This window comes from Triturus cristatus, chromosome 10 (genome assembly GCF_964204655.1).
Source record: "Triturus cristatus chromosome 10, aTriCri1.1, whole genome shotgun sequence".
In the NCBI taxonomy this organism is placed as follows: Eukaryota; Metazoa; Chordata; class Amphibia; order Caudata; family Salamandridae; genus Triturus; species Triturus cristatus.
This window is the reverse complement of record NC_140593.1, coordinates 833945671-833973311: the sequence shown is the minus strand read 5'-3', so window position 1 is coordinate 833973311 and position 27641 is coordinate 833945671. Positions and strand designations below refer to the sequence as shown.

General features: G+C 42.3%; 1 protein-coding gene across 2 annotated transcripts in view; it reads left to right on the top strand.

Annotated features, from left to right (window-relative positions):
• The window catches only part of SLX4 (SLX4 structure-specific endonuclease subunit), a 432160-nt gene that overhangs the window by 368441 nt on the left and 36078 nt on the right, over positions 1-27641 (top strand). For both annotated transcript variants that reach the window (XR_014969527.1, XM_085628449.1), the window contains exons 14-15: positions 9289-9750; positions 10665-11020. Coding sequence is in view for 1 of the 2 variants with exons in the window: in XM_085628449.1 (XP_085484575.1) it covers positions 9289-9750; positions 10665-11016 (814 nt within the window). In the remaining variant the exon portion in view is untranslated. The remainder of the gene's footprint in view (positions 1-9288; positions 9751-10664; positions 11021-27641) is intronic.

The window sequence follows — 27641 nt, the reverse complement described above, 5'->3', positions numbered from 1 at the left end:
AATAATCGGTTTTACAACTGAAATTTCCTCTGATTTCAAAATCTCTCTTGTTGCCTGATACTCTGAGTTTTTTGCAATCTACACTTTGGGCACACGCCTTACATCGTTTACAAGTAACAAAACCGATTGATCTTGATTGGAAACCCGTATTATTGGCACTGATCATATTATTGCACAATTCATCTTTCAAGGATTGACATCTGCGAAAAGTTATCTGTGGTGAATCATTTAAATATTCACTTAGAGTCGAATCACTTTTTAAGATATGCCAACTTCTCTCAAAAAGTTTCCTGATTTGAAAAGCATTTTTTGAAAAAGTGGTAATAAATCTGACAGAATCTTTGGATTCAGGTAATACAGGTTTAGAGTGTAAGAGATTAGATCTAATTAGTGAATTTGCCTTGGTGATCGCTTGTTTGATTATCTTATCAGAGTAAATTCTTCAGTGGTACTACAATTGCGCTTAGCTCTGATTAGTTCCCCATAGGGGATACTTCGAATCAGGCTGGATGGATGAGCGCTCTGAGCATTGAGTAAACTGTTCCCGGCTGTTTGCTTTCTATGCAATTTTGTAACCAATGAGTTGTTTGAAACCAAAATCTCCACATCCAAAAATACAATCATAGACTCACTAATTTGGGAGGTAAATTGTAAGTTCTTGTCATTGTTGTTGAGAGAGTCAATGAAGATTAAAACTGACTCCTCATCACCTTTCCAAATTAAAAATATGTCGTCTATGAACCTTGCCCATATGACGATCTTATCTTCCTGAGCTTCCCAATTTTGGTACACCTGCTCCTCCCACCAGCCCATGTACAGATTGGCATAGCTGGGGGCAAAGCAGGTGCCCATTGCGGTGCTGTCAAGAATTCCTGTCATACAAGGGAAACACGCCCTTATGTAAACAGGAGAGCTGTTACATAACTCAAGGGAAACACGCCCTTATGTAAACAGGAGAGCTGTTACATAACTCAAGGGAAACACGCCCTTATGTAAACAGGAGAGCTGTTACATAACTCAAGGGAAACACGCCCTTATGTAAACAGGAGAGCTGTTACATAACTCAAGGAAAACACGCCCTATAAAGGGAGGAACCGGGAGGTACAAGGCTGTCGGATATTGTGTTTACACCGACGTACCTGCTTCGTGAAGAGCAGTGTTCCGGAGTGGTGCTCCAGTAAGGCAAGAACGGAGGTAGGTCGAGTCGTTACTCCCTGGGCCGTGTCTTGCCCCATCGTCACCTGTGAAGGACCCGGAAGCTCTACCGGTCAACCATTGAGCTTCGCTTTTTGACTCGGCTGAGTCCAAGCGCAGTGGCGCTTTTGCTGGTTGGAGTCGTAACTCCCAGCCCGTCCAGAGACACAGGGACTGCCAGCTGTAACGCACACCAGGAGGTGTTTGCCGCGTTACAGACTCGGAAGTCCACAGGATCGATCGAGCGGCTGCTCTCGGTTCAGTCTTCTTGCTTGTGATTGGGGTATCGGTGACGCATCACCAGGAGGTGACTCCGCGTCCCGGTGCAGTCTGAGGAAGAGGTTGAGCGGCTGCTCCCTTCAGGTAGAGACCCCGGCTGGGTGTTTCCCTGACTCCTCGATTCTCCCCAACACTCTTCGTGCCCCTCACAGCCTACCGATTGGCATTGTCGGCCATTTCATTTCTGCCCTCTGTTGGCATACGCCGGGATCGGCGTATATGCAGAGGACGGTTAGGACCATCCGTGCTGTGGGCTGGTAACGTACTTAGCCTGGAGGATTCCAGTGACTATAACTTTTGTTTGTTCTTTGTATTTTATTTGCCTTCATTAAAAGAACTCACCCTTCACAAGTGGTTGCGTCCTCATTGTCGTGTCTGTTAAACGATCCTGAGACGTTCAGGGCGTTACAGGTGCCTTGGATTTGTTTGTAAATGTTATTGTTAAATAGGAAGTAATTGTTTGTCAAACAATACCTCGTCATTTGCAACAACATTTCAGTGTGGGCTAGTAATGAAATCGGTCTGGCTCTTAAAAAATGTCTAATGGCCTGGATCCCCAGGTCATGTGGTTTGCTTGTATACAGACTGGTAACATCCAAGGTTACCAGTAAAAAGTCATCTTCCCATACCACCCCATCAATTAGTGTCAGGAAATGTGTGGTATCCTTGAGGTATGCTGGTAAAGCACTGACAAAGGGTCGTAAATAATGGTCAATGAACTTAGATGTTGCTTCAAGTTGAGAGCCCATAGAAGACACTATGGGTCTCCCTGGAGGTTTCTTCGGATTTTTATGCAACTTGGGGAGCAAGTACAATACTGGAAGTTTAGGGTGTTTACAATAGAGACTACGAAATTCATCCCATTCAATTAAACCTGCATCATTCCAATTAACCAACATTTCATTATATTTGGTATATGAAGCTGACACTTCCGAATGATTACTGATCATGTAACAGGTATTATCATCAAGTTGTCTTTGCCCTTCCTTCAAGTAATCAACTTTGCTCCACACCACCACATTGCCCCCCTTATCAGAATTCCTGATAACAATAGAATTGTCATTTCGTAATTCCTCAATAGCTTTGTATTGTTTAGGGCTCAAATTACCTTTAGAGTTATTTCCTAACTTGAATCTCATTTTTTTGAGTTCCTTAGTGATGGTTCTATCAAACACCTCGATTGCATCACAATGTATAGATGGTATGAAGGTGGATTTAGGTTTAAATTTACTTGGTTCAACATGGTCCACCACTGTGCCAAGTGCTTCCAAATTCCTTACTGGATCTTCATCATAAGGAATATTGGTATCTAACTGTGCCAAAGTATGTAAATTTTCAATATCCGAAATACACAGTGATCCCGGGTCTCGTGGGTTAATGTTAGGCTTAGTGGTTGCTTGAGCGTGAAACCATTTTTTTAATTTAAGTTTTCTCAGAAAACAAAAAACATCAATGCGAGTCTGAACGTAATCCAGGCGTCTAGATGGACAAAAAGATAGGCCTAAGGAGAGTAGATTAGTATCAAGAACTGATAACTTACGATCCGATAGGTTCACCACATTCATTTGGCACCCCTCCTGGCTCGTGTTGACAATGATGTTGTTTTGTTTAGTTCTCCTCTTTCTTCTCCTTGACCGGGCTTCCTTGTTCCTGCGGTTCCGCCGCGCCCTCTGGTTCTCCCTCGAGCGCCACGTCCTCGGCCCCGCCGAAAATCCTGTTCACCTTGTGCTGCATTCATCTTGGCTCTTGTCATCATTTGGAATTGTTTTAGAAAGTTGTTCTTCCCCAGGTCGCTATCTTGCATGCTCCGTGCTAGAGTTTCTCCTGAGATTTCAGAGACATTGCTATCCGATACATCACTCTCCTCAGTGAGTTCTTCCCTTGCTGGTTTTTGAGGAAGTTGATTTGATTTTGATGATGATTCATTGAAGAGGTGGTCATATTTTTTATGGAATGTTAAAGTTCTACCTGCCTGGTAGTCTTTATAGTCTCTGATAAACTTTCTTTGTTTTTTACAGGTAATTTCGTCTTCCAATTTGATGAGCTTTATTTGAACCTTGGCCATAAATCCATCGAATGCTTCCTTAGAAATCAACTTTAAAAGTTCTTCATTGATTTTATCAATTTCTTTAAAGATCTCAGCCCGATCTTTTAGGGCATATTTGATAAGAATTCTCATCATTACTGTAGAGCATTCTTTAGAGTTGCCTGCCCATTCTTCAAGCATCTCTGAATCTGGATTCTCGTGAGTGGGGACTGTGTAGATACGAAGTCCTCTAGGAACGCGTCCTACATCGATGTATTTTTGCAGTGATTCAGCCTCCCACCACTTCGACAGTTCTTTTTTATGCAGCTTTTCCAATTTGTCATAAAGAACCTGGATCAGAACTTCCTGATTGATAGCCGTATGTTCCTGGCTCGGTAGATTAACATTTGATGATCCATCTGATATTTGTGTGAAGAATAATCTGTTAGATGTTTCGTTTCGTTTGGCTTCTATTAGGGATGCCATTGCAACAAAGGCGTATGCGACACCTGCCTCAAAAAGTCCTTAATTCGCGTTATCCTGTGCCCGCTGACTAGCTTGTCAGCTTACAGTCAGCACGGCTCCACTCCGCTCGTCATGCATCAGCGCGTCCAAAGCCACCCAGGTTCCAGTTCGGACGAATCCACCTCCGTGGCGTCGCCCTCCGGTTCCCTTAGTTCGGCTGTAATCAACTTGTTGGAAGTCTCGTTACGTGCGGAAATCCACACCTCCGATTGTGATAGCGCCGCGTTCACTCCTGTTTTAGATAATCGCTGCAATGTCTGGCGGGTAGCTCCAGTCTTGAAAGTTCATCCGAACGCTAAGATACGGAAGTCTGGAGCTTCTCACGTGGCGGTCCCGGATGGGCTCCGTTTCCCTTATATTCCACACGCACACCTTCGTAGTTCCGAAAGAGGGAAGTGGACATTGGTCTGGGAACATAAATGGCAGTCCGCTATTTGTTTCCAATGATTCCCTCATTCAATGAGGTGGATTTTTGTAATTTAAATGTGCAGTATTGGTGATGTTTCAATTGTAATGCGAGCTGGAGGAAGGCTAAAGGCCGAAACGCGTCCTTGCTAAATAAAAATCATCAACCCTGAGAGTGCACAGAATTTCCTTTGAGAGATGGGAGCGTAATTTATTTACACTGACTCACCACCGTGTACCAGTGCACCCGCCTTGAAGAGTGCATCTGTGGCCTTTTTGGTGGAACAAGGAGCAGATTTATCATGGAGCATCCCGAAATCCATCACAGCACAAGAAGAAAATACTGAAGCGAAACTCTATGGTAAACTGGTGTTTATTCAATAATACAGTGGCAGTATATATATATCTCCAACATTGGATCTTTCACATGCTTGAATTATTCCCTGTCATCAGACTGGAAACCCTCGGCTAACTCGGTAACATTGAAAATTTCAATTTTTTTTTTGCCATGTTCACCCAGTTATAAACAACCTAAACTCCAGCCAATCAAAACCACAGACTCCAAGGTGCTCCCCTGTCAGAGGTGTTTAACTGTTCTACTGCACCTCGAAGTGAGGAGCCCTCAAGAAAATGTTCCCTCTCTTTCAGAAGAAAATCACAGAATTGGACTGTTCTTGCCCGCTAAATCTTTCTGAAATGCCATGGCTGACATTCCTGTGAAGAAATACCTTTCTAAAAATAAACGTCTTCAATTCATGAGGGAAACTGAAAATGTATGTGAATGACCCACACAGCAAGTGCCTCTACTGGCTTAACCTAGGTCATATTATAGCTAATAGTGACATATGCCATACCTTTTCACTGAAAACACTTAAAACTAGAGAAAGACGGCTTGTTTATTTGATTTTTATAGAAAAAGCAGAGACCTCTGCCTCAGGGACCCAAGGTAAGCCTTCAAAAGCAACTCAAAAGAATTCAAAATTAAAGGCTTCCAAGCGGGCAAGTAGACCCTCTGACACTGACTCCAAAGTTCAGCCATTTGGTCAGCCTCTGCTTCGTACACCCAAATTGATGACACTAAATTTAGCTCTGAAAAAGCCAAAAGAGCATTGCCTCAGATGACATTGGCGATTTCATGTCTCAATAGGGAAAGTGGTTTGATGAAACGGGGCAATCGAAAAACCACCTGATCCCAAGGGCATATAAATGCATAAAGAACAGAGGTTCCCTGTGGTATGCGTAATTGAAAAATGTCATGAATGAACAATCATTAAAAAACAAACAAAATAGTCATTCAAAATAAAAGACAAAAAAAGATCCACTGCAAGAATTTCGTACATATATTTTCACCGCTTTATAATAACGCTCAGGTGATCACACAATGAGAGAAAAGAGAATATAGTGCAGTAGGAAGTATATAAAATACAAAGAACATTGGAAGAATGATGATTCATGGCGAAAGACCGCTTGTGCTTCAGTTGTATGCTTTTGTCACGATAATGACCCTTAATTAATTGCAGGGCAAAACGCCATTGACGACTATGGCAATAGGAAGCAATTACTTGTGAACTATTGTGGTGCTTGAATCTTCGGGACTCAAATGATGTAAAAATCACACAAGGTAGCCAGTAAGATCTTATCTTTTAATCTATCGGGTCCACGGATCCTCCATAGTGTGAAATATACATACACTTTGAGACTTAATTTCTCTAAAACTATTGAATGGATTTAGCACACTTGCTAGGTAAAGATCTAGATTCCTGCCAAATTTGGTGTAATTTCATTAATCTGTTTTTGTGTTCAGTTTTCCTATGGAATCTTACGTGGGTAAAACTTGTTTTGGGACCCCCATTTTTCTCTGCTCATGCTTGACTGATCACCCAGAAAAATTCCATGAAGTGGATGAGACTTTTTTGGAAAGTTTTATGAAGGCTCGACAAACGTCGCCAAAGTTATAAGCAAACCCAAAAAATCAATTTACTATGGAAATTTAGTTCTAAATATACCTACCCAGTGTTGACTGCTACTAGGTAAAATAAATCTCTATATATTTGTGTGTATTTTTTTTTTTTCCAAAAAGCTTTATTTAAGAGATTTTCAGAAATAAAGAACAGACAGTAACGTAATTGCTCAGGGTCATAGGCATTACAGATGATGTACGTGAAACAGCGGTTTATAAAGAAAAATCATACAACATCACAGGGTAAATACAGGTTAGATAAAGTACATCACGAGTGTGTGTATATATAAATATAGTAAGGCTAAGTAACTCAAAAAAATGTCCTTAAAAATAATTTAACAAAAGTAGTACAATTTAAAAAGTTCCATTGCTTTTAAATAATTATAAACAACATATTTTATTTAATATAATGTACATTGAGTATGCAATTCATTAAAAAATAACAATTAAAATACAGCTATAATTTTCATTTAGAGATAGCAATTGGTTTTTAGGATTCTGAGATAGATTTTGCATAAGAGTAGTAAAACATTTTTAAGGTTTAGAGAAGGTTAGTTTATAGGGGTAGTAAATAGTTTTCTTGTCCATTCCACAGAACAGGGAGGTGGGGGGAATTGCTGTTAGAGTATCCACCAGAAAGAGCATTACCGAAGGTAAGTAACTTTCTCTTCTGCACCTTCCAACATGGATCCTAAACTCACTCCATTGATTCTGTCACTTGACAGGAGCCTACATTTACAGGGTGCAAGGGGCATGGGTCCCCCTAAAACTATAGACTCCTTCCATGACCCAAAATTGTGTGACTGTGATTGGATGAATCGGAAGACCATTCGAGAACCTGACCCAAACTAGGTCTCTTAAGGCCATTCTCGAGAAATAGTCTTCATCTCACTCCAAGTTATCTGGTAAGTCGAAGTCAAATGAGAAACAAGAAGTTAAAACGCAACTGCCCTTCTTCCCGCCACACTCATCAAGAGAATTCACTTATAGGTAAGGGAACTTCATGGTCTCTGTCCCAAACTCCTACCACCAAATCTATTCCTCAGCTCCTCCCGATCCAGCCCAAATCCCTTGGCCATCTGCGATGCCACACCAGATCTAGGTCTACAGAGAGCCCTTGCCTTTGGTACCCTTCCGGCTCCCTCTGGTGCCCTCATGGGCATAAGGATCTTAGTAAGCCTCCAGTCAGTCTACCCCAGGGGAATCTGTCCTCAATTCAAACTGTGCCACTTCACCCTGTTCTGGGTCCTTCCAGATTTTGGGACCAGTGCCTCCTTCGACTCCTCAACTGGTGCCAAGACCCCTGCTGATTACCCCCGTGCATCAGCACTGACTGCGGAGGAAAAGTCTATTGTCCTATCAAACTCTGAAGCAAACCGCCCACAGCCTCGGCCGAAGTGGCATCCACCGTGACCTCAAACACACTCATTCAGGCTAAGATGGTACGTTCCTTTGTCACAGCACTTCTCAAACCCAGAACCCCATGATGATGAGTCTCAGTTTTAGGATGAGAATTTATTTTTGCATATACAAGATGCCTGTGGTTTGAACACATCTCCTGACACTAATCACAACTCTCCACCTGGAACTTCCACAGAAGAATCTTTTGCCATGGTTATCAGGAGGGCTGCGGAAGTCCTCAACCTCCAACTCCCCTCAGTGAATGTCAAAACAAATGTTCTTATGCTCCTCCTTTTTACTGAGGCCCTCACGAACACCTACAATCATAATCGTGCCCTACTGTCAATGGGCAAATTGTGAGTCGACATAGACTGGTTCCAGAAGAGCCATTATTTTCTCCTCCAGTATCCCTCACCATAGAGTCCTGTACATCAAACATCTACAAGCAGGTTGAACCTTAACTCGTTCCCAACTGCACCTTCAGACCTCAGAGACTCTAAATGCATGGAGGCCTTTTGAAAAAGAATGTTCTCCTCTGCAAGCCTCGCCCTCAGATACTGTAACTTGAGTTGCCTTTTAGTAAGTTACTCGCACATGTTGTGGGACATGGTGGGCGAGATCTTGCCCACTGTCCCTGATAACTTCTGGGGCAATTTGGCACATATAATACAAGATGGCCAAGATGCTGCGAAGTATGTCATCAGGTCGTGCCTGGAAACTACTGACTTCTTGGGTGGGCAGTTGGTACCAGAGTGGAGCTTCGGCACATCACATGGATAAGATTCACAAGCTTCTCTAGTGATGTTCAAGCATCACTAATGGGAATGCCATTTGATGGCACCTGTCTCTTGTGAGACAAAGCAGGCCTCAGGAACCATGCTGCATCGACTGAAGCAGCCCAAAAAGGCTGAAACTGGTCTTGGGTTGCTGTTATACTGGTTCAGAAAGAACCTGGCTTGGCAGGTTGGACTGGACTGTTGCTATTAGAGCAGGACAGCTGATTTGAACATGGCAAGAGGTGGCATGGTGAGCAATAAAAAAAGATGGGCTGAGATCCGACCCCAAGTTATTACCACTGGCTGAGAGTAATTCCATCACTCACATTTTGTATTATGCAATTTTGTAACTTTGTTTTATTGGAAATATTTAAAGTAATATTTTGTAAAATTGGTCCAGAATGATTCTTTGAGCCTAGGACTTTGTTTTTCATGTTTGTTTTAGGTTGTGCTTTTAGACCGTTACTAATACTGTAAATTAACTGAATTTTTGTATGTTGTAAGACTGTTTTCACAGAGACCTCTTTTTCTCTGCTAAAAAATAAACAAGTATTTCATTTTTTGCACATATAATTTTTTTGTATGTGCTTGAACAGTGGCTTCTTCTCATGGCCTAGTACAAATGTAAAGCGCTCCAACGAAAACTTGATATGGTCTGCCGGATACAAACCTTAAATATATAAATCAGTAATGCTGTATTACTTTTTAATTTCATTTTAAAGGTTTGGGGTCCGCGCCCTCCCAAAACGTCAAATGGTTTTAAAGCTGAAAGAGATTTTCACATACACTCACCAGACAATGAGCTCTGACTCTGAGGAGGAGATTCCTACTAGCCAGCTTCAGGCAAGAGTGACGTCTGTGTGCCTCACTCAGCCCACACAGGGTGTAAGCGCAGCACAGCAGGGATGCAGCAGTACGACAACCTCCAAAAAACGAAAGCTAGGAGTCTCCAGTAAACCGACATCAGAAAGCAGCTCAGAGGGCCCTGCGAGGACCAGCAAACAGAGATTTAAAAAGCCAAGTGAGAGAAAGAAAACCACTTCAACTGCGGCCAGAAAGAAACAACCAGCAAATGTATCGCCGGCTAAATCTCCAATAAAGGACAGGCTTCCCTGCATCACTGCATCCCAGGAGTCTACGGCATCTTCAGCTGCTGGTAGTGATATCTCCTTTGAATCGCAAAGGTAAGAAAGGTCTTTGGGCTTGAAGACAGGCTTGCAAGCCCCTTGGTAGAACGTTAATTAGTCAGAAGCGTACTACAGACATGTTTATATAGGACGTGGTGCATCAGATCAGAATAGTCAGTGAATCAAGAGGAGCATTCCCTTCTCTGTGGGAACTTCAAATATGTTTGTTAATATTCCTCTCATTTATACAAATTAGTTATAATGACAAGGACAAGAATAGATATTGTTCAGTTGGGGGTGCTAGACAAACATGTAGAATAGTTGTTGGTTAGCCCTCACATTTACAATGCCCCACAATTAGCAATTGTATACTCCACTATGCACCTACGAAGTCTGAATAAAAAAATATTGCATGGATGATGATGTATTTTTCACAATTTAAACCTGCCCCGGCCACCAATGCCCTCAAGTTTCACGCGCTCACTCAGGGGAATGCCTTGTCAAATCATTGCAGAGTGTAACAAAACACAGGTTAGCATTGAATGGCACAATCACAGTTGGTGTGATTCCATCAATGGAACAGCAGTATGTTCAGCAAATTGTGATTGAGTCGCAGTCACTGTTGTAGTGAGCATTTCAGTAATGGAATAGCACAACATGACACAGTTAAAGATCAAGATATTGTGTAGAATGGAATGCAGGGTCCAGTACTGAAATGTGGAAGCAGTATTAAAGCTGTGATCTGTGGTGTAGCAGCATTGAACTCTACATTGTAGGATAGAAGCACAGGAGTACAGCTGTGGAAGTTTTCCAGCTCTGCCGGTGAAAATAGAGATGTTTTAATTGGGAGATCGGGGCAGCACAGTAGCAGCTTGCAAGCATTGCAAGCCGCTAAAGTAACCATTTTAGATAGCTGTTTGATATTATATTTGTGACTTAGCTCGGTTAAATAATATGTCCTTTTTTTTTAGCTCTTCGACCAATGAGTTTGAAACTGCATTTGCCTCTGGTGAGGAGGAAGAGGAAGAGGCCATCTCATCATCCCAGGCTGCTGTCAAGGAGAAGGATAAGGTGGAGGCAGTCAGACGGTACCTTCACTTAAACCCCGACTTGCACAGGAAGATACTCTTGTATGAGCCCATTGAGCTGTCAGGACTTCAGGCCGAGCTGAAGCAGAATGGAATTAAAATTTCTATGGGAAAGCTGTTGGATTTTCTAGATACTCATTGTATCACATTCACCACTGCTGCAGCCAGGAAGGAGAAGCTTGGAAGGAAACAACTGAAGCAAGGAAAGAAGAAAGTGACAGCAAAGCGATTCTGAGCAGGTCTGGCTGTCCATATGTGCTCTGCCAAAATAACGTGTCCGCTTCTTCCTCTTCCTCTTAATAACTTCCTGCTTTATAGAGTCTAACCTGTCTCCTCAGTATTTAGTCATTAGTCACATGTGATCTTGGCAAGGATGCCCTAAATGTCTTTACTTACGAATGTGATGTAAGTATGTACTGGTATTTGTAGAGCACAAATCTAGCTTGAAAGCAGTTGAGCACTGAAATCTAGGCCTAGCCCCGCCACCCCCCTTGAAGATACAATTATTGGGATCAGGGTCAAGGGTAGATTATATGTATATATGTGCTGGTATTTGCAAATTGCAAATCTAGCTCAAGAATGAACATGTGGGAGTGTGACGTCCCAGGAAGTCATAAGCCTTATTTTCTTCCAGAAGATGGATTTGAAGAGCTTGTTAGATCTGTGTTAAGATCGAATTTCATTTCTCCATCATGAGGTTTTCTCTGAATTCAGGAACAGTAGAATATTTCTGCCAGTACCTGAGCATGTGCCGAACCTCAGAGTACCACTTTAAATATTCATTTTCAAATTTGAAGGACATTAAAATAAACATGCCTATATTTGACTACTCGTTCAGTTTTTTTATTTTGAGTGTAGCCATAATCAAAGATAAAAATTCATGTTAAAAGGTGTTTTGACTGAAAATGCCATCCTACAGTAGCATTTATATGAATATTAACAAGGCAAATTGGGTTCCTATACTCAATGGAACTACTGACTAAGGAGAGAATTTGCACTGTAACTTCAAGGAATATAGAAGTTGCCCTGTCGCATAATACAGAGGTAGTCTGACAATTTGATTGTTCTGCTCACAGTGCTGGGATTCGTAAAAAAGCAAATTTCTCCAGGGCCTAGTTTAACTCTAAATTAATTTCTGTGTGTATTGTTGCATTTGATGTTACCTTTGTTTTTCAACTTTTTGGAGGTAGGATATTTTCCTTCTTTTTTTGGTCTGTGTTTTCAATTCAGCTTTGCTCCCCCTGTCAATATACCGTCTCTCTATCTTTCTGTTAATGGGTAGAACTCAGAGAAGTATGAACGCTACGTTTGTGTTGTATGCCCTTGCATTTCTCCGTTAAGTATACAATTTGTAAATACAAGCCCATGAATAACTCACGACTTATTGTAAAGTGATAAAAACGAAATCAAGTGTCGACAAAGCACTGCAAATACACCAAAGCCCTTAACTCTTTCAGTGCTGAGGCTCCGGCCTGCCGCTTCATCCTCCACTCCCTGCGCCTCTATTAATGACAACTTTTTTGATATGCAGGGTAATTTGCGCTTAACCCTTATTTTTTCCCCAAAAGAGTATCAGGGTCAAATTTGAGTGACTTTTATTTTCATACGTTAGTCATTCTAAAAGTAACTAGAGTTTCTGAATTTCCCTGGAGAGAAGTGAGAACTTAGCCAAAATGTAGCTAAAGATTTTTTTTCAGAATTAGGGAAAAAGGATGCTGTGCAAGAAAGTGTTTTTCTACAGTATTGGATCTTGAATCATTCCCCATCTTCAAAGTGGGAGTCCCATGGTACCATAGAAAGCAGTAGTCAAAGACCTACATAGATGTACGTCAATGTTAAAAGATTGACTTTAATAGCTTATCAACATCATTTAAAAAGACCCAAAGTCCAGACGATAAAGAGACAGCACCCATTAGAAGCTTCACCATGGGGGCTCCCTTCAGGTCATGAGTGATCCCCTAGCCAGATGGTGATGGAAAATCTGAAGTTGGGGGACCAAATTTTCCATTTAATCAGCTATTATGGCCCTATACACGACGAGACTAGCTCTGGAAAAAATGGCTGATCTATTAATTCCATTACAAGGAGATATTATCATCGGAGAGGATTTTAATTTTATTATTAATTTAGGATTAGAGTCCTCTTGAAAAAATAAATCTCAAAATAAACCGTTAACTGCTAGATATCTGGCCAGCATGATTCGAGACATGCTCTAGCGGATCCATGGAGGGCCTATCACCCCGCCAGCAAGAAATTCACTTGCTTTTCTAAAAGGCATACCACAGCATCCAGAATAGACTTCTTTCTAATTTGCCATCAGTGTGAAAAAGGAAAGTCTTGGAATATTTCTAATCCCTCTTCTGACCATTCGGTTCCAGTAGTAGAGATTAAAGCAAATGCCGGTTCAAGGGTGCGACCCACGTGGACATTGGACAAAACGTTACGAACTGAAGAGTGCTAGATCAAAAAAATGAAGACGCTACTTTCTGAGTTCGCCCTTAGAAACGTGAGGTCAGCTACACCCTTTGCGGTATGGGATTCCTGTAAGGCTTTCATCAGAGGGGAGGCAATTTGACATAAAGCCAGAATTATTAAAGAGAAAAAAGAACTAGATAGGCATCAATAACAAGATTTCGACCTGGCAAGCCGAATTAATCTTTCATCCCATTTGGAAATAATGGTACTAAATTTAAAGAAGGCCAGACAAATTATCAGAAATGTTTATGAACACCAGAAAATAAAAAACCAAAAAACGTGCTTTCAAAAATGGTACGAGGTAAGCAAACTTGTAGGTAAATTGCTGGCACGGTCTGTAAAAAAAAAAAAAAATATTAAGAATGCCATGATTAAGTCTATCTTTGATGGCAAGAAAGGCCAAAATGTCCATCAGGCTGATGAGATCAATAAGGTTTTATCGCACTATAGAAAACTATATACAGCTCTGACACCTACACCACTAAAAGAAATTGACACATTTTTTAACACAATCACGCTACCATATTTAACTTCCTCGCAGAAAGCCCAGCTTGTAGAACCAATTTCAGAGATGGTGATTCATGCAGCTGTAAAAAATAGACCAAGCAGAAAAGCTTGTGGTATCGATGTAATACCCATCAAATTCTATCAAATCTTCTTGCCACAGTTAAACAATTTATTGCTCTCTTTATATAATGCAATTTGGGAAGGTTGCCATATTGCAAAGATATTTGCCGAAGCAGTCGTAGTTAGTCTATTAAAAAAATGGGAAGTCACCGGATATACCCGGATCTTATCAGTCTACTAAATAATGATTATACATTTTTCACCAAAATATTGGCAATGAGAATAACTTTAGTCGCTCAAAGTCTGGTTCATGAGTATCAATGTGACTTTTTACCAGAAAGATTTCCCACTAACAATACACATTTTTTAATTAAGGCGATTAATTTTTTTTCGAATAGTAATACGAAAGCGGCAATCATTATGATTGATGCAGAAAAGGCCTTTGACCTGGTCAACTGTTTTATTCTTTTTACTGTACTAAAGAAATTAGATTTCCTTTTAGACATAGTGGACATACTTAAGAAACTATACGGTAAAGCCCAGGCGAAAATAGCAATCAATTCACAAACTGCTGGTACAGTTGAGATCCAGAGGGGTACCCGGCAGGGCTGCCTGATGTCTCCGGTTTTATTCACCCTGTACATCGAGCCATTTGCTAATCTGATACGCCAAAACCCCTTAATCAAGCCACCAATAATAGGGGCACCCAAATTGAAGCTATTTGCGGATGATCTAATCCTCTATCTTGAAGCAGATAAGGCAAATATTAAGCAAACATTCGACACGATTGAAACATTCTCCAATTTGGAGGGGGGGGGGGGGGGTAAAAAAAATCAATGTCAGTAAATCTGAGATCTTATTATTCAATTGCCATGACCAGGTTCTACCCGAGGCCCTTCGGACAAAGATGGCAAAAATCAATTAGTCCGGAAATTCATCTGGGCAGGAAATAAACCACCCACCAAATTAACAACACGGCAACTGAGCCCGGAAGAAGGTGCTTTAGGGCTTCATCACAATGAAAAATATTTTCAAGCCGCCTTCTTGGACTGGTGTGGACACATAATATCAGCACACGACTATGGGCTCAACTTTTATCTTCATCAAATGTTATTGGAAAAAAATACAGATTTAAAATCATTTAATAAAATCCCCAGGCTACCCAAACTCTACAGATATAAGACTCCCCGTACAATTCATGATAGATTTAATCAATTAAAGGTAGAGTATCAATATGTTCGAGACATATGAGCTGCAGATCTACACACTTTTGCATAGATCGCCATCTGGTGTTGTGCCCGGATGTTTGCAGTTTGTTTTTCCTCTTGGAAAGTCTTTGGAAGTCACGAGGTTGGTGACTCCTCCTTTGGATCGTATTGCGCATGGGCTTCGGCTCCATCCTCAGATTGTTTTTTGCCGCCATCGGGCTCGGATGTAATCTTCGCGCTCCGGTTCTGAACAGCTTCCAGTTCGACGATCCACGCGCAATCCTCACCATAATCGCTTTATTGTTTCGATCACGATCTCTTCAATCAACGCGCCTTCTCATCGACACAAACCTTCGGTTCCAGTCATCGACGGCGGCCTTCGGGCCTACCCAGGCTCCGGTCCCGGCTCATGGAAAGGACTCCATTTAAAAAGTGCCCTCGATGTGGGTCCAAATTTCCCCACACCGATCTTCATGAGGTATGCAACCTCTGCCTCTCCCCTGAACACGAGGCTCGAGACTGTCCGGCCTGTAAGTCTTTCCCATCGAAAAAGACTATTCGGGACCGAAGAGCCAGAAGGAACATGGCACACTCCTCGACGTCCATTCCAGTCGACATCTTCGGAGACGGCATCGACGATCCGGAACATCATCGCACGACGAGTCAGATGTGGAGGACATCACTCCGGCGCAGAGGGTCGTGAGTACCAATATAACCCCCCCCCCCACACCCGCGCCGACACCCAAAAAGGCTTTTGTCACGCCTTCGCCTCCGAGCCTAGGCAAGACCAGAGACACTGCTTCACACACCCCACCTTCGGGCCCGTTGAAGAAGCCAAGTAAGCCTTCCGGCGGCTCGGGCTCGAGGCAGCCTACCAGCGGTGCCGAGAAACACACTTCGGCACCGAAAAAGAAATCGGCCTCCACCTCGACACCGAGCTCCGCACCGAAGCCCTTGGAGTCGAAACCCAGCTCTTCGGCACCTACGCCATCTTCGGTGCCGACCAAACCACACAAGGCCACCGACACTTCCAAGCCGAAGCCCATCTCGGCGCCGACCAAGAGACCGGAGGGTCCCAAGCCGGGTTCTAAACATCAAACCGGCACGGAAAACCCTAAAAAGTCATCAGCCCCGACGCCTTCGGCGCCCTCGGAGCCCTCGGACCAAATTACCTCACCAGAGCTATTTACACCGGATCCCTTGAAAAAAGCTCTCATCAAGGATCCAAAAACTGGACATTTGACACACTCTACCAAAAAGAGACATTTGGAGAAGCCTGCTCCGCCTCCACCTCCAAAAGAGGAAGGACTCTGCTACCTCTCCGTTCAGAATACCTTCCCCTCCACCTCCTCCTCCTTCCCCACCTCCACCCCCTCCGCCCTCTCCACCCCCACCTCATCGTTCTCCTACCCCATCTCCAGACAATGATGATCAGGGGGACCCATATGATGACACAGGGGATGTGCCACAGGACCCCACCCCTACAGGATCTCCAGATCCATGGGACGATTACAATGTACCAGATATTCCCAACGTCCCACAAGACGATATTTACCCTTCTAGACCATCTCCGCCAGAAGATTCATTAGGGTTCAACCATCTTCTGCAAGGGGCAGCACATTATCACGGGGTGGACTTGCATAATGACCCTGTGGAGGAAGATTTCCTCCTAGACACATTTGATACTTCACATAGGTCCACTTCCATACTGCCCATGCTCAAAGGGGTGGTAAAGCATGCGGCAGAAGTTTTTAAAGATCCAGTTAGAGCCAGGGTCCTTAACCCACGTATTGAAAAGAAATACAAACCTGCTCCCTCAGATCCCTCTTACATCAGAGGACCAGCGCCACTAGATTCCTTAGTGGTATCTACGGCACGTAAAAGGGCAAATTCACAAGCGTCAGGTGATGCACCACCACCTGACAAGGAGTCAAAACTGCTAGATGCATCAGGCAAACGCACAGCATCCCAGGCCGCCAACATATGGCGTATAGCAAACACTCAGGCACTACTGGCTAGATATGACAGGGCTCATTATGACGAATTGGAAAGCATAATGCACCATCTCCCTGAAAAGTATAAAAGTAGGGCCAACAAATTAATTCAAGAGGGTAAAACAATCACAAACACCTCCATATGTTGTGCCCTAGATGCAGCAGACACAGCCTCCAGGGCCATCAACACCAGCATCCTTCTCCGTCGCCATGCTTGGTTAAGGGTATCTGGTTTTAAACCAGAAGTACAAGCCTCCATCCTTAACCATCCCTTTGACCAGGAACATCTATTCGGGCCAAAGGTGGATGAGGCCTTAGAAAAGATGAAAAAGGACACGGATACCGCAAAATCCATGGGGGCCGTACAGTCTCACCCGCCCAGACGCTCCTTTCGCCGCTCCTCCTTTCGGAGTGCATCCAGAGGCTACTCCTCAGACACATCGTCCACATTATACAAATCCCCTACTCAGACCACCTTTACAAAAGGTTGCCAAAGAGGTGGCTACAGGGGTAACAACAACAAGGGCAGAGGCAAAACAAACAACGCCCGTTCTGCCGCACCTCCTACCCAATGACTTCCCCCCGCTCCCCCCAGACCATTCCACTCCGGTCAGGGGTAGACTCCAAAATGTCCTTCATGTCTGGGAGACCATCACCTCAGACAAATGGGTGACCCAAATAATTTGGTCAGGCTACTGCCTGGAACTAACATCTACCCCCCCAAACATTCCACCCAGGCAACGCTCAATGTCACAAGAACATTCAACATTACTAAAGCAGGAGGTAATCTCCCTCCTACAAAAACAGGCAATAGAACACGTTCCTGTCAATCAACAAAATATGGGGGTCTACTCCCTATATTTTCTAATACCAAAAAGGGACGAGACTCTATGACCTATTCTAGATCTCCGGCCCCTAAACACATACATACACTCAGACCATTTTCACATGGTAACGCTTCAGCAGGTACTTCCGCTCCTCTTCCAGAACGACTTTCTCACCACAATGGACTTAAAAGACGCATACTTCCACATTCCAGTACACCATGCTCACAGAAAGTACCTCAGATTTGTAGTGGACGGACAACACTACCAATTCAAAGTGCTCCAGTTCGGAGTCACAACAGCTCCACGGGTATTCACCAAGTGCCTAGCAGTGGTGGCGGCACACCTGAGAAGACAGCACATTCACGTCTTCCCATACTTGGACGATTGGCTGATAAAAGCCACTTCATACAATCAGTGTGTACACCACACCGCCACCACAGTCGAACTATTTCACCAACTAGGCTTCACGGCGAACCACCAAAAGTCCCAGCTACAACCATCCCACATAAAACAATACCTCGGTGCCACCATAGACACCTCAAAAGCAATAGCCTACCCCAATCCGGCCAGGATTGCAAGCATTCAGGCTTTGCGACAAAAATTCATACCTCAACACTCCCTTCCAGCACGAGTGTTCATGCAACTAATAGGGATCATGGCCTCTTGCATTTTCATAGTGCCCGACGCAAGACTCCAGATGCGTCCTCTCCAAGAGTGCTTAGCGCGCCACTGGAACCAGGCCCAAGGTCAACTGACAGATCTGGTGTTGGTAGACGGTCGCACCCATCGCTCTCTGCAGTGGTGGAACACCACAAACCTTTCCAAAGGTCGACCGTTCCTAGACCAGGTTACCCAGATAATACTAACAACCGACGCATCGCTCTCCGGCTGGGGAGCTCACCTATTACACCTCACCGTGCAGGGCACATGGACGCCTCAACAAAAGTTACTCCATATCAACCATCTGGAGTTACTAGCAATCTTTTTAGCCCTGAAATCCTTTCAAACACAGATTTCAGGCAAGGCAGTCCTCATTCGCACAGACAACATGACGGCCATGTATTATATTAAAAAACAAGGCGGCACACACTCTCCACAGCTCTCTCAATTAGCACAGAGCATATGGAGATGGGCAATTCCCCACAAAATCTTTCTCCTAGCTCAACATCTCCCAGGAGTCCAAAACACTGTGGCAGATCTGCTCAGCAGACAGACACAACAAATCCACGAGTGGGAACTTCACCCACAGGTTCTTCATCCGTTCTTTCAAATGTGGGGGCATCCGCAGATAGACCTCTTCGCCACCCACGAAAACACAAAATGCCCAAGCTTCACCGCCAGATACCCACACCCATTGTCCAAAGGAAATGCGATATGGATGAACTGGTCAGGCAAATTTGCGTACGCTTTTCCGCCTCTCCCACTCATTCCATTAGTGGTGCGCAAACTACAACAGCACTCCCTCACACTAATCCTAGTAGCTCCAACGTGGGCCAGACAACCGTGGTACACCACGCTGCTGGAACTCTCTGTAGTGCCACACCAAAAACTACACCTCTCACCATGCCTCCTAACCCAGAACCATGGAGAGATCAGATACCCGGACCCAGCTCAGCTCAACCTTGCGATCTGGCTCCTGAAATCCTAGAATTTGGGTACCTAAATCTTCCCCCTGACTGTATGAACGTCATCAGAGAAGCTAGACGCCCTACCACTAGAGCGTGCTACGCTGCCAAGTGGAAAAGATGTGTTGTTTATTGCCATAACAACACCATCAATCCTCTGGACGTGTCTATCCAACACATCATAGGCTACTTACTCCACCTACAAAGGTGTAATCTAGCCTAGACGTCCATTCGACTACACCTCGCAGCAATTGCAGCTTACTTACAAAACAGGCAACATCTTTCACTCTTTAGTGTACCTGCCATTAAAGCCTTCATGGAAGGTCTAAAAAGAATAATTCCCCCCAGAGTACCACCCTCACCTGTGTGGAACCTAAATATTGTTCTCACAAGGCTAATGGGGCCTCCCTTCGAACCTTTACACAAATGCGAACTACAATTCCTAACACGGAAAACAGCTTTCCTTGTAGCCATCACTTCCCTTAGAAGCGTCAGTGAGATACAAGCACTTACCATACAAGAACCTTTCTTCAAATGCACCATAACAAAGTTGTTCTCCGTACCAACCCAAAATTCCTACCTAAAGTCATTTCCCCTTTTCACCTAAACCAATCTGTAGAAATACCAGTATTCTTCTCGCAACCACAGACCGTTGCAGAAAGGGCTCTGCACACGCTAGATGTCAAACGAGCCTTACTCTACTACATCGAGAGAACACAACCTTTCTGCAAGACCAAACAACTGTTTGTCTCTTTCTCTCCACCACACAAGGGCAACCCCATCTCAAAATCAGGGATAGCTAGGTGGATTGTAAAATGCATTCAGATTTGCTACCACAAGGCAAAACGAACGCTATCCGTTCCCCCTAAAGCCCATTCTACACGAAAGATAGGGGCTTCCATGGCATTTTTAGGGAACATCCCATTAGATGATATCTGCAAAGCAGCTACATGGGCAACACCGCACGCTTTCACTAAACACTATTGTGTAGATGTGCAAACTAAGCAACAAGCTAGTGTGGGCCAGGCTGTACTCAAAACATTATTTCAAACCACTGCAACAGATACCGGTGGTCACCGCTAAGGTTGGGATCTGCTATATAGTCTATGCAAAAGTGTGTAATCTGCAGCTCATATGCCTTGAACGGAATATGCTACTTACCAGTATGCATCTGTTCTTGGCATGTAGAGCTGCAGATCTACACACGCCCACCCGCCTCCCCGGCTACCTGTATCTGTTCCAATTTATCTTATTTAGATACACACATGGGTTTCTTCACTGTTATTACTACGCTCCATCTTTCCCTGCTGGTGAAAAACAATCTGAGGATGGAGCCGAAGCCCATGCGCAATACGATCCAACAAACTGCAAACATCCGGGCCCAACACCAGATGGCGATCTATGCAAAAGTGTGTAGATCTGCAGCTCTACATGCCAAGAACAGATGCATACTGGTAAGTAGCATATTCCTTACCCTTACACCCAGAAACTAAACTAAGACACTGCAGGGAACTAGGAGTTTCAATTGATCCACAGACTTTAAAAAGTTGGAAAAGGCTAGGAATTCATCAAATAAAAGACTGAGTAATACAAGGAGGGATGACGTCTTGGGGACAACTTAAAGAAGATAAAACAGAAGTAGTCTTGGCCTTAGTATCTTCATATCTCGAGTTTGGTAAAAAAGCTACGGCTTGCCAAGGGTTCACTTCCCGAAGCTATAACTCATGCATTATATGTTAAACAAATGACGGGAATTGACAACAAATTTATGATCAAATTGTCCCAAGAGCTCTTCTAAAAATACAGGAGACCACGGGGTGTCAAATAGAAGCAGCGCAATGGAAGGACTATAATAAATGGTCCACTATGGCCGTTCCTGGGCAAACTTCAAATGAACGGCACTCTTTTCCAAATGGCAACTATACTACACCCCTGAAAAATTGCTCAAAATGTTCACAGAAATATCATCAGGTTGTCTTAGATGTAATCACTTAAGAGGGGACTGGTTTCATATCTGCTTCTCTTGCCCTAAACTGACTGACTAATGGATTTAAGTCTTTCAGTCGGTTAGTAGGCAACTTAAACATAACATGGATCCCAATCCATGTTATGTTTAAGTTGTTTAGTTTAGTTATTTTATTTTATTTGAGATCTCTAATCCAACTTTAACCTTAAGACAAAAACAATTTGTTTTTAATACTTCTTTAATAGCTAGGTCCCTGATTTTACAAAATTGGAAATCACCGAATCCACCAAAATGCTCACAATGGGTAGCAAAAATGAGAAGCATGAAAGAAAGAGAAGAACTCTATTCCCTTAGGATAGGGGCTATCCAGAAATTTGTACAAATATGGGTAGAAGAATAACATTTAAATAAGAAATAGACATAGATTACTAGCAGCAGCTATAAGAACTTTTTTTTGTAGTTCAGAGAAAATTTTTATTAAAGGCAAAAAAGTGGCAATATACAAAACAAACTGTCAAGCATAAAATAGTACATCACATATATGTTCCAGCTTAAATACACAAATGAGTAGAAAGATAAACTCACAGCAAAAGAACATCAGGATTGACACAGCTCGCATATATATATATAAAATTAGAAAAACATCAAGAAAATGTATGGGGGTTTAAGTACTTCCTGCTGAGACGGGGTCAGCGAAGAGTGTTGTAATGCACATTTATCAAAGAAGGTTGTAACAGGTGACCATAACTGAAGTCGTTTCGTAGCCATTTGTAAAGGAAACACAAGGAATGTATCCAGTCTATGATTATGACAAACATCATACCACCAAGCTTTGTAAGAAATGTTTGTGAAGTCTTTCCAATTTCGTGTGATCTGCTGAAAAGCAAGTGCTATTAATAAGTCTACAATTTTGATATTAGTTTCGCAATTACCCCAAACTGGCGAAAGGCTTCCTAAGAAAATGTCCTTTAGGAAAAATGGGATATTGGTGCCAAAGATTAAGTTGATTTGAGACCAAACTTGTTTCCAGAACTTATGTACAGGTGGGCATGAAAAAAGCATATGCAATAAAGTAGCATTAGGAGACGAGCAAGACCAGCAAGTATCTTGTACAGTATAAAGTATGTGGCGATAGCAAAAGTCTGTTATAAATGTAAAACAACGTTTGTGTCAAACTAGCTGTTCTTAAAGATTTGTGTATTTTATCCCAAATCTTGTTCCACATTGGTAGGGACCAAACTACATCGTCTGTCTCCCAAGCAATTTCGATTTTAGATTTTTGTCTTGATATACCTGTAGACTGAAGGAAGGTATACAAAGTGGACGCTTTAGGTTTGGTACGTATAAGAGTAGATTAACCAGTAGGCAAGGCATTAGTTGAAGAGTTAGCAGAGTTACTAGCAAGTTGAGTGTATATGTCGAGCACTGTGCTATGGAGAACATAATATTTAGAAATGAAAGAGGCAGGCAAATTTTAAAACTCCTGAAGTGAAGAAAAAGAAACAAATTCATTATCTGAAAATAATTGATGGATCCAAATCAAACCATTTTGCCTCCATGTTTTCCAATAAAAGGGCTTATTATGTATTAATAACATTTTATTATGCCAGATGGTTGAGGCTAAAAAAGAGTCCAAAGTGTCATAAATCAAAGGATATAAAGGGCCGAGAAGTTTGATAGTGAATTTAAAAGGGGGAGTAGATAACGCTTGAGGCTTACGAGAAAAAGAGAGATATTCTTGAAATGAAAAAGGGAATAAAAGTGAGCTCTCAACTGATGTCCATAAAGGACAATCTGTTGTGTAGTCAAGTAACCAAAATGAAGCCTGTCGTAATAAAAATGCTTTTTGATAAGCAGGGAAGTTAGGAAAATAAACTCCTACTTCAGCTTTAGGACGTGTTAATTTGTAAGTGGACATACAAGGTTTTTTTGGTGTTCCATAAAAAGGAGGATATTACTGAATTAATAGATTTGAATAGTTTAGTAGAAATGGGAACCGGAATATTAGAGATGGTATATAAAACTATAGGGGAAAGCATCAACTTTATAGTGTCTAAACGGCCCCACCAGGAAAGGTAAAGGGGATGCCATTTAGCAGTGAGCTCTGAATTTTTTTTAATACAATTAGTCATACATTAGGTTACAGTTTCTTTTATAGTGGGCGTGAAATTTGAACCTAGATATTTGATATGGGATGATTTCCAGGTAAAGTTAGTTGAAGCAAAATCAATTTTAAAAGTGAATTTAGTCAAAGGTAAGATTTCACACTTATCGCTATTTAGTTTATACCCTGAAATTAGGGAAAAGGCTTGAACTTACTTTAGAAAGGCAGGAATGGACTCACTAGGGTTGGAGATGAAAAGCATAATATCGTCCGCGTACGCTGCAAGTTTGATATTAGTGTTAGAAGTCTAAAAACCGGAAATATGTGCATTTTGACGGATTTTTGAAAGAAAGGGTTCAAGGGCTAAATTAAAAAGAAGAGATAAGGGACAACCTTGGCGCACTCCCCTGCCAAGACTGAAAAAAGGTAATATGAGACCATTGGCACAAACAGCAGCGCGTGGATTGGAATATAAAAGTGAGATTAGGGATATGACCTTAGGGCCAAAACCAAACCATTTGAGATTGTAAAATAGGTATTGCCATTCAACTCTATCAAATGCCTTCTCAGCATCTAACACTATAGCTGCTAGAGAATGCTTTAAATACGGAGCTTTAGATAAGATATTGAAAAATAGTCTTGTATTATCACTAATAACTCGCCCTTTTACAAAACCAGACTGTTCCTTGCCCAATATAGTTGGTAAAATAGGATCTAAACGCAGGGCCAGTGCCTTAGTGCCTTAGAAAAAATCTTGTAATCTATGCTGACAAGTGATATTGGTCTATCATTTTTACAATATTTCAAATCTTTACCTTCTTTGGGACTCAGGCAAATGTGAGCATCTGAAAAAGTGCCCGCCGATTTCCCTAAAGAAGCAAAGGAATTGATCAAAAGGTATAATTTAGGCAATAATAACTTAGAAAAATGAAGATAAAATTCGACAGTGAATCCATCTGGTGCCTTGTCTGTTTTTTAAGTGTTGGAGTGCAGCCAAGAGTTCTTGATGTGTTATATCTGTTTCTAAGGATAATAGATCGGGAGGATTCTGCTGGGATTTTTGTATGGTTGAAAAGAAGGATGATAGCATGTGGCTGGAAGGATTTGTTTCGGAAGCGTATAATGATTTATAAAAGAGTGCGAATTCACCCAAAATTTCCGTATCTTTCAATTTTAAGATAGAGTTATCATCTCAAATAGAATCAATATTCAATTTGTTGTGTTTGGTTTTCAAATAATTGGCTACAATTTTACCTGCCTTATTTTTCCCACCATAATATTTTGCGCTAGACTTCAGCAAATACAATGAGGCATTCTCAGTTGATTCCTTATTAAATTGTAATTTTGCTTTTATAAGGGCATCAAGAACAACTTTTGAATTGGATGTGTAGAAAGAATGCTCCAGTCTCTTAATATCCTGCAGTAGGGAACCCGAACGCTTGCGAGCAATGTTGCGTTTTCTGGTCACTTAACTTATAATGAAATCTCTCGCTGGAGCCTTAAAGGCGTCCCAAATATTGGATAGAGGTAAAAATTTGGTATCATTTATAGAGAAGTATTCTTCAGCAAAAGCGACAAATGAGGAGGAGAATGCTGGATCTAAAAGAAGGGAATTATTAAATCTCCTTCTTCTGGGGGCATTAACTTTAGGTAAAATGTCCAAAACAACTGAAATAGGGGCATGAGCCGATAATAATACTGGTCCTATTTCTGCATTCATAAGTGCTTGTGAAATATTATGGGATACAAAAAAGTAATCAATACGAGTTTGAGAGTGGTGCACAGGGGTATAAAAAGTATATTCCCTAGTGGTTGGATTACACAGCCTCCAAGCATCTAATAGTTTGTGCTGTGTAATAGTATGGACAAAGGATTTATGTGGTTTATTAAGATTGAATGAGACTTTGGAATTTCGATCCACAAAAGGATCAAAAATCTGATTGCAATCACCTGCTAGTATAAAATTATCTTCCATGCAAAGAGAAATCTGCTTAGCAATTGAAGACCAAAAAGAAGAGTCACCACCAGTAGGACTGTAAACATTAAAAAAGGAGACTGGAACATCCTTCAACATCAGTTTAACCTTAAGCCAACGACCATCTGCATCCGATTCTTGTGAATGAAATTTAAAATTAAGTGACTTACAACATAGCATCATGACTCCATTACGTCTACCATCACAATTGGAGTAGAATACTTCCCCCACCCAACCTTTTTTAAGTTTTAACTACTCAAACTCCGTGAGATGAGTCTCCTGCAAGAATATAGGTTGTATAAAACCTAAAAAAGGCTTTGAAGAATACCCACCATCGGTCCTCAGGACATTCCAGATCTGAGTAGCGTCCATATACTTCCAAAAAGGAGAAATTCTCCTCAGAAAAGGTTCCATCTGAACCCACAATCTATCTCAGAAGGAAGTTCCACATAAAAAATCTTCCACATCCCTTCTGTTGACAACAAAGCCTCTAAAAACGGTTTCTGCACCTCAGTTCGAGTTCTTGTCAATGACGGCACCATCAACATCGACAGTGTCAATGGTCACCTTCACTAGGACGACATCCACATTCACGCCAGCTGCATCACCAATTATTATCACATTGTAGCCCGTAGCATTGACGATAATGATATCATCTAGGATACTTTGAACAACGGCACCTTCAACCAAAGGGGAAATAGGAAAATCTCCAAAACATTGTTGACGACGCCGACGAAAGCCCCGTCAAGGTGGATGAGAGTCCCATCGACGAAGACACCTCCATTACAAATATTGTCAGCTAAGTTATCAGCAATAAAGGCACCATAAACACCTCTGATGCCTGTCTCAATCATTTCTATTAAAGGAAAATCTCCCACAGAAACAATATTACCTGCCCGTACATCACCTAGTAAAGTTTCACCTTTCCTGCATGATCATTTATTAGATAGATGATGACTCAGAGGATGAAGGCCCCTTTGTGAGGTAGTGCCTAGTCCCTCAGAACTTCAGGGAAGTGCCAGAAGGATGATGATCAGGAGGACGTCCAATACTATGGGGACCAATTTTATGCAGGCAAACAACCAGTACAGTGTGAGGATCAGTACTCGGCTTATGGTCATCAGGGCCAACAGGAACAGTCTGTGCAAAGGCCACTGGAGGTAGTCATCAATCTCCAGCAGATGCTTCAGGACTATTATAAAAGATTCCCAGATCCTGAAACAACTGATCCTCCACAGCAAATACCAAAACCCTCTCCACAGATCCAGACACCGGTTACTCATGTACCACCTAAATTATCAGAAAAAGTGACCCCTTTACCTACATTTGCAAGTGCATTGGCTAACCCACCAGCGGACAATCCACCTTCCTTAGACGAGGATAGCGAAGATGGGGAGATCAGAGATTCTGCTTCAGTGCCTTAAAAGGGGAAATAGGAAAATCTCCAAAACATTGTTGACGACGCCGACGAAAGCCCCGTCAAGGTGGATGAGAGTCCCATCGACGAAGACACCTCCATTACAAATATTGTCAGCTAAGTTATCAGCAACAAAGTCACCATTAACACCTCTGATGCCTGTCTCAATCATTTCTATTAAAGGAAAATCTCCCACAGAAACAATATTACCTGCCCGTACATCACCTAGTAAAGTTTCACCTTTCCTGCATGATCATTTATTAGATAGATGATGACTCAGAGGATGAAGGCCCCTTTGTGAGGTAGTGCCTAGTCCCTCAGAACTTCAGGGAAGTGCCAGGAGGATGATGATCAGGAGGACGTCCAATACTATGGGGACCAATTTTATGCAGGCAAACAACCAGTACAGTGTGAGGATCAGTACTCGGCTTATGGTCATCAGGGCCAACAGGAACAGTCTGTGCAAAGGCCACTGGAGGTAGTCATCAATCTCCAGCAGATGCTTCAGGACTATTATAAAAGATTCCCAGATCCTGAAACAACTGATCCTCCACAGCAAATACCAAAACCCTCTCCACAGATCCAGACACCGGTTACTCACATACCACCTAAATTATCAGAAAAAGTGACCCCTTTACCTACATTTGCAAGTGCATTGGCTAACCCACCAGCGGACAATCCACCTTCCTTAGACGAGGATAG